This window comes from Cuculus canorus, chromosome 36 (assembly GCF_017976375.1).
Source record: "Cuculus canorus isolate bCucCan1 chromosome 36, bCucCan1.pri, whole genome shotgun sequence".
Lineage (NCBI taxonomy): Eukaryota > Metazoa > Chordata > Aves > Cuculiformes > Cuculidae > Cuculus > Cuculus canorus.
In genome coordinates this window covers 371088-383414 of record NC_071436.1, presented here as the reverse complement: position 1 = coordinate 383414, position 12327 = coordinate 371088, and the positions used below count along the sequence as shown (strand labels likewise).

Here is a 12327-nt window from a genome sequence, read left to right as displayed (position 1 = left end):
GTCAGGGGGGCACCCAGTGGGGCGGAGGGGCACTAAAGGGGTCGAGGGGGGCACCAAAGGGGGCACCAAGAGGGTTAGGGGGGCACCCAGTGGGGTTTAGGGGCACCAAGGGGATCGGGGGGGCACCAAAGGGGTCAGGGGGGGCACCAAGGGGGTCAGGGGGGCGGGGGGGGGCACCAAGAGGGTCGGGGGGGGGCACTAAAGGGGTCGAGGGGGGCACCAAAGGGGGCACCAAGAGGGTTAGGGGGGCACCCAGTGGGGTTTAGGGGCACCAAGGGGATCGGGGGGGCACCAAAGGGGTCAGGGGGGGCACCAAGGGGGTCAGGGGGGCGGGGGGGGGCACCAAGAGGGTCGGGGGGGGGGGCACTAAAGGGGTCGAGGGGGGCACCAAAGGGGGCACCAAGAGGGTTAGGGGGGCACCCAGTGGGGTTTAGGGGCACGAAGGGGATCGGGGGGGCACTAAAGTGGGCAGGAGGGGCACTAAAGGGGTCGGGGGGGCACCAAGGGGGTCAAGGGGGAACCAAAGGGGGCGGGAGGGGCACTAAAGGGGTCCGGGGGGGCACCCAGGGGGGCGGAGGGGCCCTAAAGGGGTCGGGGGTGGCACCAAGGGGGTTGAGGGGGGCACTAAAGGGGTCAGGGGGTCACCCAGTGGGGCGGGGGGGCACCAAGAGGGTCAGGGGGGGCACTAAAGGGGTCTGGGGGGCACTAAAGGGGTCGGAGGGGGCACCAAACGGGTCCAGGGGGGGCACCAAACGGGGTGGGGGGCACCAAGGGGGTCAGGGGGGGCACTAAAGGGGGTCGGGGGGGCACTAAAGGGGTCTGGGGGGGCAATAAGGGGGTCAGAGGGGCGGAGGGGTCACTAAAGGGGACGGAGGGGGCACCAAAGGGGGCACTAAAGGGGTCCTGGAGGGTAATAAGGGGGTCAGAGGGGCAGAGGGGGCACTAAAGGGGACGGAGGGGGCACCAAGAGGGTCAGGGGGGGCACTAAAGGGGTCCAGGGGGGCACTAAAGGGGTCGAGGGGGGCACTAAAGGGGTCAAGGGGGGCACCAAAGGGGGTCAGGGGGGCACCAAGGGGGTCAGGGGGGGCACTAAAGGGGTCTGGGGGGGCAATAAGGGGGTCAGAGGGGTGGAGGGGTCACTAAAGGGGACGGAGGGGGCACCAAAGGGGTCACTAAAGGGGACGGAGGGGGCACCAAAGGGGGCACTAAAGGGGTCCTGGAGGGTAATAAGGGGGTCAGAGGGGCAGAGGGGGCACCAAGAGGGTCAGGGGGGGCACTAAAGGGGTCCGGGGGGGGCACCAAACAGGGTGGGGGGCACCCAGGGGGTCAGGGGGACACCAAAAGGGGCACTAAAGGGGTCACGGGGGGCACTAAAGGGGTCCGGGGGGCACCAAAGGTGTCAGGGGAGCATCAAGGGGGTCGGGGGGGGACACCCAGGGGGTCAAGGGGGGCACTAAAGGGGTCGGCGGGGGGGTACTAAAGGGGTCGGGGGGGGCACCAAGGGAGTTGGAGGGGCACCAAAGGGGTTGGGGGGCACCAAAGGGGTCCGGGGGGGCACCAAAGGGGGTCAGGAGGGTGGGGGGGGCACTAAGGGGGCACCAAGAGGGTCGGGGGGGGCACTAAAGGGGGCGGGGGGGGCACCAAGGGGGTTGAGGGGGGCACTAAAGGGGTCGGCGGGGGCACCAAGGGGGTCGGAGGGGCATCAAAGGGGGTGGGGGAGGCACCAAGAGGGTCGGGGGGGGCAGTCAGTGGGGCGGGGGGGGGCACCAAAGGGGTCAGGGGGGCACCCAGGGGGTCGGAGGGGCACTAAAGAGGTTGAGGGGGGCACCCAGGGGGTCGGAGGGGCACTAAAGAGGTTGAGGGGGGCACCAAAGGGGTCGGGGGGGGGCACCGGGGGCAACAGGGGGGTTTGGGGATGCCCAGGGTTGATGAGGGGGTACAGGGGGAGCACTGGGGGCACCGGGGGGTATATGGGGGTGCCCGGGGTGGGTGAGAGAGGGTACCGGGGGGGTGTTTTTGGGGGGGCACTGTGGGTTTCTGGGGTGGGGAGGGCAGCGTCCCCGCTGACGCCGGGGGGGCAGCGCCGGGGGCGCAGCAGTTCTGCTTCCTGCTGTCGACGCGGGCCGGGGGCCTGGGCATCAACCTGGCCACCGCCGACACCGTCGTCATCTTCGACTCCGACTGGAACCCCCACAACGACATCCAGGTCGGAGCCCATCCGGGGCCCTCGACGATCCCGCTGTGTCCCCTCCGTGTCCCCTCCGTGTCCCCTCTGTGTCCCCTCTTCCCCCTCTGTGTCCCCTCTGTGTCCCCTCTGTGTCCCCTCTGTGTCCCTTCTCGGATCCCTCTTCCCCTCTGTGTCCCCTCTTCCCCCTCTGTGTCCCCTCTGTGTTCCCTCCGTGTCCCCTCTTCCCCTCTGTGTCCCCTCTTCCCCCTCTGTGTCCCCTCTGTGTTCCCTCCGTGTCCCCTCTTCCCCTCTGTGTCCCCTCTTCCCCTCTGTGTCCCCTCTTCCCCCTCTGTGTCCCCTCTGTGTCCCCTCTTCCCCCTCTGTGTCCCCTCTCGGATCCCTCTTCCCCTCTGTGTCCCCTCTCCGATCCCTCTGTGTCCCCTCTGTGTCCCCTCTCGGATCCCTCTTCCCCCTCTGTGTCCCCTCTGTGTCCCCTCTGTGTCCCCTCTCGGATCCCTCTTCCCCCTCTGTGTCCCCTCTCCGACCCATCCCATGTCCCCGTGTCCCCTTTCCGACCCGTCCCCTGTCCCCGTGTCCCCTCTCCGACCCATCCCGTGTCCCCCTTCCAACCCATCCCGTGTCCCCGTGTCCCCTCTCCAACCCATCCCGTGTCCCCATGTCCCCTCTCCGACCCATCCCATGTCCCCGTGTCCCCTTTCCAACCCATCCCATGTTCTCATGTCCCCTCTCCGACGCGTCCCGTGTCCCCATGTCCCCTCTCCGACCCATCCCGTGTACCCGTGTCCCCTCTCTGACCCATCCCATGTCCCGGTGTCCCCTCTCCGACGCGTCCCGTGTCCCCGTGTCCCCTCTCCGACCCATCTCATGTCCCCGTGTCCCCTCTCCGACCCATCCCGTGTCCCCGTGTCCCCTCTCCGACCCATCCCGTGTCCCCATGTCCCCTCTCCGACCCATCCCGTGTCCCCGTGTCCCCTCTCCGACCCATCCCATGTCCCCGTGTCCCCTCTCCGACCCATCCCGTGTCCCCGTGTCCCCTCTCCGACCCATCCCGTGTCCCCATGTCCCCTCTCCGACCCATCCCATGTCCCCGTGTCCCCTTTCCAACCCATCCCATGTTCTCATGTCCCCTCTCCGACGCGTCCCGTGTCCCCATGTCCCCTCTCTGACCCATCCCGTGTACCCGTGTCCCCTCTCTGACCCATCCCCTGTCCCTGTGTCCCCTCTCCGACGCGTCCCGTGTCCCCATGTCCCCTCTCCGACCCATCCCATGTCCCGGTGTCCCCTCTCCGACCCATCCCCTGTCCCCGTGTCCCCTCTCCGACCCATCCCCTGTCCCCGTGTCCCCTCTCCGACGCGTCCCGTGTCCCCGCAGGCCTTCAGCCGGGCCCATCGCATCGGTCAGGCCAACAAGGTGATGATCTACCGCTTCGTCACTCGTGCGTCGGTGGAAGAGCGCATCACCCAAGTGGCCAAACGGAAGATGATGTTGACCCACCTGGTGGTGCGCCCGGGCCTGGGCTCCAAGGCCGGCTCCATGTCCAAGCAGGAACTCGATGACATCCTCAAGTTTGGCACCGAAGAGCTCTTCAAGGATGAGAATGAGGGTCAGTGAAGTTGGGGAGGAGTGCGATGGGGGTCTACCAGGACTTGGGGAACCTTCTGGTGGGACGTCAGGAGGTGTGGTGGCACCTGGGAGCTTTGTGGTGGGATTTCATGAGGTGTGATGGGACGTGAGAGGTTTGTGGTGGGTTTTCATGAGGTGTGGAGGGACGTGAGAGGTTTGTGGTGGGCCATGTTGGGCCATGTTAGAGCATCTCAAGGCCATGTTGGGCCATGTTGGACCATGTTAGAGGATCTCAAGGCCATGTTGGGCCATGTTAGAGGATCTCAAGGCCATGTTGGACCATGTTAGAGGATCTCAAGGCCATGTTGGGCCATGTTGGGCCATGTTAGAGCATCTCAAGGCCATGTTGGGCCATGTTGGGCCATGTTAGAGGATCTCAAGGCCATGTTGGGCCATGTTAGAGGATCTCAAGGCCATGTTGGACCATGTTAGGCCATGGTAGAGGATCTCAAGGCCATGTTGGGCCATGTTGGGCCATGTTAGAGGATCTCAAGGCCATGTTGGGCCATGTTAGAGCATCTCAAGGCCATGTTGGGCCATGTTGGACCATGTTAGAGGATCTCAAGGCCATGTTGGGCCATGTTGGGCCATGTTAGAGCATCTCAAGGCCATGTTGGACCATGTTAGAGGATCTCAAGGCCATGTTGGGCCATGTTGGGCCATGTTAGAGGATCTCAAGGCCATGTTGGGCCATGTTGGGCCATGTTAGAGGATCTCAAGGCCATGTTGGACCATGTTGGGCCATGTTAGAGGATCTCAAGGCCATGTTGGGCCATGTTGGGCCATGTTAGAGGATCTCAAGGCCATGTTGGGCCATGTTGGGCCATGTTAGAGCATCTCAAGGCCATGTTGGGCCACGTTGGGCCATGTTAGAGGATCTCAAGGCCATGTTGGGCCATGTTGGGCCATGTTAGAGGATCTCAAGGCCATGTTGGGCCATGTTGGGCCATGTTAGAGGATCTCAAGGCCATGTTGGGCCATGTTGGGCCATGTTAGAGGATCTCAAGGCCATGTTGGACCATGTTAGAGGATCTCAAGGCCATGTTGGACCATGTTAGAGCATCTCAAGGCCATGTTGGGCCATGTTGGGCCATGTTAGAGGATCTCAAGGCCATGTTGGGCCATGTTAGAGGATCTCAAGGCCATGTTGGGCCATGTTGGACCATGTTAGAGGATCTCAAGGCCATGTTGGACCATGTTAGAGGATCTCAGGGCCATGTTGGGCTATGTTGGACCATCTTAGAGGATCTCAAGGCCATGTTGGACCATGTTAGGCCATGGTAGAGGATCTCAAGGCCATGTTGGGCCATGTTGGGCCATGTTAGAGGATCTCAAGGCCATGTTGGGCCATGTTGGACCATCTTAGAGGATCTCAAGGCCATGTTGGACCATGTTAGGCCATGGTAGAGGATCTCAAGGCCATGTTGGGCCATGTTGGGCCATGTTAGAGGATCTCAAGGCCATGTTGGGCCATGTTAGAGCATCTCAAGGCCATGTTGGGCCATGTTGGGCCATGTTAGAGGATCTCAAGGCCATGTTGGACCATGTTAGACCATGTTAGAGGATCTCAAGGCCATGTTGGGCCATGTTAGAGGATCTCAAGGCCATGTTGGACCATGTTAGACCATGTTAGAGGATCTCAAGGCCATGTTGGACCATGTTAGACCATGTTAGAGGATCTCAAGGCCATGTTGGGCCATGTTAGAGGATCTCAAGGCCATGTTGGACCATGTTAGACCATGTTAGAGGATCTCAAGGCCATGTTGGGCCATGTTAGAGGATCTCAAGGCCATGTTGGGCCATGTTGGGCCATGTTAGAGGATCTCAAGGCCATGTTGGACCATGTTAGGCCATGTTAGAGGATCTCAAGGCCATGTTGGGCCATGTTGGGCCATGTTAGAGGATCTCAAGGCCATGTTGGGCCATGTTGGGCCATGTTAGAGCATCTCAGGGCCATGTTGGGCCATGTTGGGCCATGTTAGAGGATCTCAAGGCCATGTTGGGCCATGTTGGGCCATGTTAGAGGATCTCAAGGCCATGTTGGGCCATGTTGGGCCATGTTAGAGCATCTCAAGGCCATGTTGGGCCATGTTGGGCCATGTTAGAGGATCTCAAGGCCATGTTGGGCCATGTTGGGCCATGTTAGAGGATCTCAAGGCCATGTTGGGCCATGTTGGACCATGTTAGAGGATCTCAAGGCCATGTTGGGCCATGTTAGAGGATCTCAAGGCCATGTTGGACCATGTTAGAGGATCTCAAGGCCATGATGGGCCATGTTGGGCCATGTTAGAGGATCTCAAGGCCATGTTGGACCATGTTAGGCCATGTTAGAGGATCTCAAGGCCATGTTGGGCCATGTTGGGCCATGTTAGAGGATCTCAAGGCCATGTTGGGCCATGTTGGGCCATGTTAGAGGATCTCAAGGCCATGTTGGGCCATGTTGGGCCATGTTAGAGCATCTCAGGGCCATGTTGGGCCATGTTGGGCCATGTTAGAGGATCTCAAGGCCATGTTGGGCCATGTTGGGCCATGTTAGAGGATCTCAAGGCCATGTTGGGCCATGTTGGGCCATGTTAGAGGATCTCAAGGCCATGTTGGGCCATGTTGGACCATGTTAGAGGATCTCAAGGCCATGTTGGGCCATGTTGGACCATGTTAGAGGATCTCAAGGCCATGTTGGGCCATGTTGGACCATGTTAGAGGATCTCAAGGCCATGTTGGGCCATGTTGGGCCATGTTAGAGGATCTCAAGGCCATGTTGGGCCATGTTAGAGCATCTCAAGGCCATGTTGGGCCATGTTGGGCCATGTTAGAGGATCTCAAGGCCATGTTGGGCCATGTTGGGCCATGTTAGAGGATCTCAAGGCCATGTTGGGCCATGTTGGACCATGTTAGAGGATCTCAAGGCCATGTTGGGCCATGTTAGGCCATGTTAGAGGATCTCAAGGCCATGTTGGGCCATGTTGGGCCATGTTAGAGGATCTCAAGGCCATGTTGGGCCATGTTGGGCCATGTTAGAGGATCTCAAGGCCATGTTGGGCCATGTTGGGCCATGTTAGAGGATCTCAAGGCCATGTTGGGCCATGTTGGGCCATGTTAGAGGATCTCAAGGCCATGTTGGGCCATGTTAGAGGATCTCAAGGCCATGTTGGACCATGTTGGGCCATGTTAGAGGATCTCAAGGCCATGTTGGGCCATGTTGGGCCATGTTAGAGGATCTCAAGGCCATGTTGGGCCATGTTGGGCCATGGTAGAGGATCTCAAGGCCATGTTGGACCATGTTAGACCATCTCAAGGCCATGTTGGGCCATGTTAGAGGATCTCAAGGCCATGTTGGGCCATGTTGGGCCATGTTAGAGGATCTCAAGGCCATGATGGGCCATGTTGGGCCATGTTAGAAGATCCCAAGGCCATGTTGGGCCATGTTGGGCCATGTTAGAGGATCTCAAGGCCATGTTGGGCCATGTTGGGCCATGTTAGAGGATCTCAAGGCCATGTTGGGCCATGTTGGGCCATGTTAGAGGATCTCAAGGCCATGTTGGGCCATGTTGGGCCATGTTAGAGGATCTCAAGGCCATGTTGGGCCATGTTGGGCCATGTTAGAGGATCTCAAGGCCATGTTGGGCCATGTTGGGCCATGGTAGAGGATCTCAAGGCCATGTTGGACCATGTTAGACCATCTCAAGGCCATGTTGGGCCATGTTAGAGGATCTCAAGGCCATGTTGGGCCATGTTGGGCCATGTTAGAGGATCTCAAGGCCATGATGGGCCATGTTGGGCCATGTTAGAAGATCCCAAGGCCATGTTGGGCCATGTTGGGCCATGTTAGAGGATCTCAAGGCCATGTTGGGCCATGTTGGGCCATGTAAGAGGATCTCAAGGCCATGTTGGGCCATGTTGGGCCATGTTAGAGGATCTCAAGGCCATGTTGGGCCATGTTGGGCCATGTTAGAGGATCTCAAGGCCATGTTGGGCCATGTTGGGCCATGTTAGAGGATCTCAAGGCCATGTTGGGCCATGTTGGGCCATGTTAGAGGATCTCAAGGCCATGTTGGACCATGTTAGACCATCTCAAGGCCATGTTGGGCCATGTTAGAGGATCTCAAGGCCATGTTGGGCCATGTTGGGCCATGTTAGAGGATCTCAAGGCCATGATGGGCCATGTTGGGCCATGTTAGAAGATCCCAAGGCCATGTTGGGCCATGTTGGGCCATGTTAGAGGATCTCAAGGCCATGTTGGGCCATGTTAGAGGATCTCAAGGCCATGTTGGGCCATGTTAGAAGATCTCAAGGCCATGTTGGACCATGTTAGAGGATCTCAAGGCCATGTTGGGCCATGTTGGACCATGTTAGAGCATCTCAAGGCCATGTTGGGCCATGTTGTGCCATGTTAGAGGATCTCAAGGCCATGTTGGGCCATGTTGGACCATGTTAGAGGATCCCAAGGCCATGTTGGGCCATGTTGGGCCATGTTAGAGGATCCCAAGGCCATGTTGGGCCATGTTGGGCCATGTTAGAGGATCTCAAGGCCATGTTGGGCCATGTTGGACCATGTTAGAGGATCTCAAGGCCATGTTAGGCCATGTTGGACCATGTTAGAGGATCTCAAGGCCATGTTGGGCCATGTTGGGCCATGTTAGAGCATCTCAAGGCCATGTTGGGCCATGTTGGGCCATGTTAGAGGATCTCAAGGCCATGTTGGGCCATGTTGGGCCATGTTAGAGGATCTCAAGGCCATGTTGGGCCATGTTGGACCATGTTAGAGGATCTCAAGGCCATGTTAGGCCATGTTGGACCATGTTAGAGGATCTCAAGGCCATGTTGGGCCATGTTGGGCCATGTTAGAGGATCTCAAGGCCATGTTGGGCCATGTTGGACCATGTTAGAGCATCTCAAGGCCATGTTGGGCCATGTTGGGCCATGGTAGAGGATCTCAAGGCCATGTTGGAGCTGTGTTGGGTCCCGTTGGAGCGTCCCAAGGCCACGTTTGGGTGGTGGTGGACCTCGTTGGGCGGTGGTGTCCCATTCCGTCGGTGTCAGCCGCGTGTCTCCGGCCCAGGGGAGAACAAGGAGGAGGACAGCAGCGTCATCCACTACGACAACGAAGCCATCGCGCGGCTCCTCGACCGCAATCAGGACGCCACCGACGACGCCGACGTGCAGAACATGAACGAATATCTCAGCTCCTTCAAGGTGGCCCAGTACGTCGTGAGGGAGGAGGACAAGGTAGGAACGGGCGGTGGAGGTGGTGGTGGAGATGGTGGTGGAGATGGGAACTGTGGAGGAGGTGGAGATGGGAACTATGGAGAAGGTGGAGATGGGAACTGTGGAGAAGGTGGAGATGGGAACTGTGGAGAAGGTGGAGATGGTGGTGGAGATGGTGGTGGAGATGGGAACTGTGGAGGAGGTGGAGGTGGTGGTGGAGATGGGAACTGTGGAGAAGGTGGAGATGAGAACTATGGAGAAGGTGGAGATGGTGGTGGAGATGGGAACTATGGAGAAGGTGGAGATGGGAACTATGGAGAAGGTGGAGGTGGTGGTGGAGATGGGAACTGTGGAGAAGGTGGAGATGAGAACTATGGAGAAGGTGGAGATGGTGGTGGAGATGGGAACTGTGGAGGAGGTGGAGATGGGAACTATGGAGAAGGTGGAGGGGGTGGTGGAGATGGGAACTGTGGAGAAGGTGGAGATGGTGGTGGAGATGGGAACTATGGAGAAGGTGGAGATGGTGGTGGAGATGGGAACTGTGGAGAAGGTGGAGATGGTGGTGGAGATGGGAACTGTGGAGAAGGTGGAGATGGTGGTGGAGATGGGAACTGTGGAGGAGGTGGAGATGGGAACTATGGAGAAGGTGGAGATGGTGGTGGAGATGGGAACTATGGAGAAGGTGGAGATGGTGGTGGAGATGGGAACTGTGGAGAAGGTGGAGATGGTGGTGGAGATGGGAACTATGGAGAAGGTGGAGGGGGTGGTGGAGGTGGGAACTGTGGAGAAGGTGGAGGGGGTGGTGGAGGTGGGAACTATGGAGAAGGTGGAGATGGTGGTGGAGATGGGAACTATGGAGAAGGTGGAGATGGTGGTGGAGATGGGAACTGTGGAGAAGGTGGAGATGGGAACTGTGGAGAAGGTGGAGGTGGTGGAGATGGGAACAATGGAGAAGGTGGAGGGGGTGGAGATGGGAACTGTGGAGAAGGTGGAGGGGGTGGTGGAGATGGGAACTGTGGAGAAGGTGGAGGTGGTGGAGATGGGAACTGTGGAGAAGGTGGAGATGGTGGTGGAGATGGGAACTGTGGAGAAGGTGGAGATGGTGGTGGAGATGGGAACTATGGAGAAGGTGGAGGGGGTGGTGGAGATGGGAACAATGGAGAAGGTGGAGGGGGTGGAGATGAGGGAGATGGTGGAGATGAGGGACACAGTGGAGATGGGAACAATGGAGAAGATGGGGATGGTGGAGGTGGTGGAGATGGTGGAAAAGGTGGAGGTGAGGAAGATGGGAACAATGGAGGTGGTGGAGATGGTGGAGATGGGAACAATGGAGAAGATGGAGGTGGTGGAGATGAGGGAGATGGGAACAATGGAGAAGATGGGGATGGTGGAGATGAGGGAGATGGTGGAGGTGGTGTAGATGGTGGAGACAGTGGAGGTGAGGAAGATGAGAACAATGGAAGTGGTGGAGATGGGAACAATGAAGAAGATGGAGGTGGTGGAGGTGAGGGAGATGGTGGAGATGGGAACAAAGGAGATGGTGGAGATGAGGGAGATGGTGGACATGGTGGAGGTGAGGGAGATGGGAACAATGGAGAAGATGGAAGTGGTGGAGGTTGTGGAGGTGGTGGAGATGATGGAGATGGTGGAGGTGGGGATGATGGAGACAGTAGGGATGATGAGGACGATGGAGATGGTGGAGACGAAGATGGGAATGATGGAAACGGATAAGGCTGATGGTGGTGGGAAGGGTGGAGGGGATGGAGATGACGATGGAGGTGATGGAGATGACGATGGAGGTGATGGAGATGGTGATGGAGGTGATGGAGATGACGATGGAGGTGGTGGAGATGGTGATGGAGGATGGAGGTGGTGGAGATGATGATGGAGGTGGTGGAGAAGGTGGAGATGGTGGATGTGAAGGAGATGGGAACAATGGAGAAGATGGGGATGGTGGAGACAATAGGGATGATGAGGACCATGGAGATGGTGGAGACGAAGATGGGAATGATGGAAACGGGGATAAGGATGATGGCGGTGGGAATGGTGGAGGTGACGGAGATGACGATGGAGGTGATGGAGATGTTGGTGGTGGAACTGGTGGTGGTGGGTCCGATGGAACCGACGTTGACGGAGCCGGTGGGGCCCCTTTTGGTCCGTCGCGATGGGGACGTTGAAGCGTTGTTGTCGCGACAGATCGAGGAGATCGAACGGGAGATCATCAAACAAGAGGAGAACGTCGACCCGGACTATTGGGAGAAGCTCCTGCGCCACCACTACGAACAGCAGCAGGAGGACCTGGCGCGCAACCTCGGCAAGGGCAAGCGCGTCCGCAAGCAGGTCAACTACAACGACGCCGCCCAGGAGGACCAAGGTGGGCACTGGGAGCCACTGGGAGGCACTGGGAGGGACTGGGAGGGCACTGGGAGGCACTGGGAGGCAACCTGGGTGAGGGCAAGCATGAGCGCAAGGAGGTCAACTACAACGATGCCACCCAGGAGGACCAAGGTGGGCACTGGGAGGCACTGGGAGGGCACTGGGAGGGTACTGAGAGGCACTGGGAGCCACTGGGAGGGACTGGGAGGGACTGGGAGGCACTGGGATGGCACTGGGAGGCACTGGGAGGCAACCTCGGCAAGGGCAAGCGTGAGCGCAAGGAGGTCAACTACAACGATGCCACCCAGGAGGACCAAGGTGGGCACTGGGAGGCACTGGGAGGCACTGGGACTGTACTGGGAGGCACTGGGAGAGACTGGGAGGGCACTGGGAGGGCACTGGGAGGCACTGGGAGGCACTGGGATGCAACCTGGGCAAGGGCAAGTGTGTGTGCAAGGAGGTCAATTACAACGACGCCGCCCAGGAGGACCAAGGTGGGCACTGGGAGCCACTGGGAGGGCACTGGGAGGGCACTGGGAGGGACTGGGAGGGCACTGGGATGCAACCTGGGTGAGGGCAAGCGCGTCTGCAAGGAGGTCAACTACAACACCGCCGCCCAGGAGGACCAAGGTGGGCACTGGGAGGGCACTGGGAGGCACTGGGAGGGCACTGGGAGGCACTGGTGGGCACTGGGAGGGCACTGGGAGGGACTGGTGGGCACTAGGAGGAACTGGGGAGGGACTGGGAGGAACTGGGGAGGGACTGGGAGGGCACTGGGATGCAACCTGGGTGAGGGCAAGCGCGAGCGCAAGGAGGTCAACTACAATGACGCCGCCCAGGAGGACCAAGGTGGGCAGTGGGAGGGCACTGGGAGGCACTGGGAGGGCACTAGGAGGCACTGGTGGGCACTGGGAGGGCACTGGGAGGGACTGGT

At 59.3% G+C, this 12327-nt stretch overlaps 1 protein-coding gene across 1 annotated transcript in view; it reads left to right on the top strand.

Moving 5' to 3' along the window:
• The window catches only part of CHD3 (chromodomain helicase DNA binding protein 3), an 86550-nt gene that overhangs the window by 31391 nt on the left and 42832 nt on the right, over nucleotides 1–12327 (top strand). Inside the window, 4 exon segments of the mRNA XM_054052721.1 lie at nucleotides 2082–2206; nucleotides 3561–3792; nucleotides 8872–9038; nucleotides 11214–11391. Coding sequence (XP_053908696.1) covers nucleotides 2082–2206; nucleotides 3561–3792; nucleotides 8872–9038; nucleotides 11214–11391 — 702 coding nt within the window.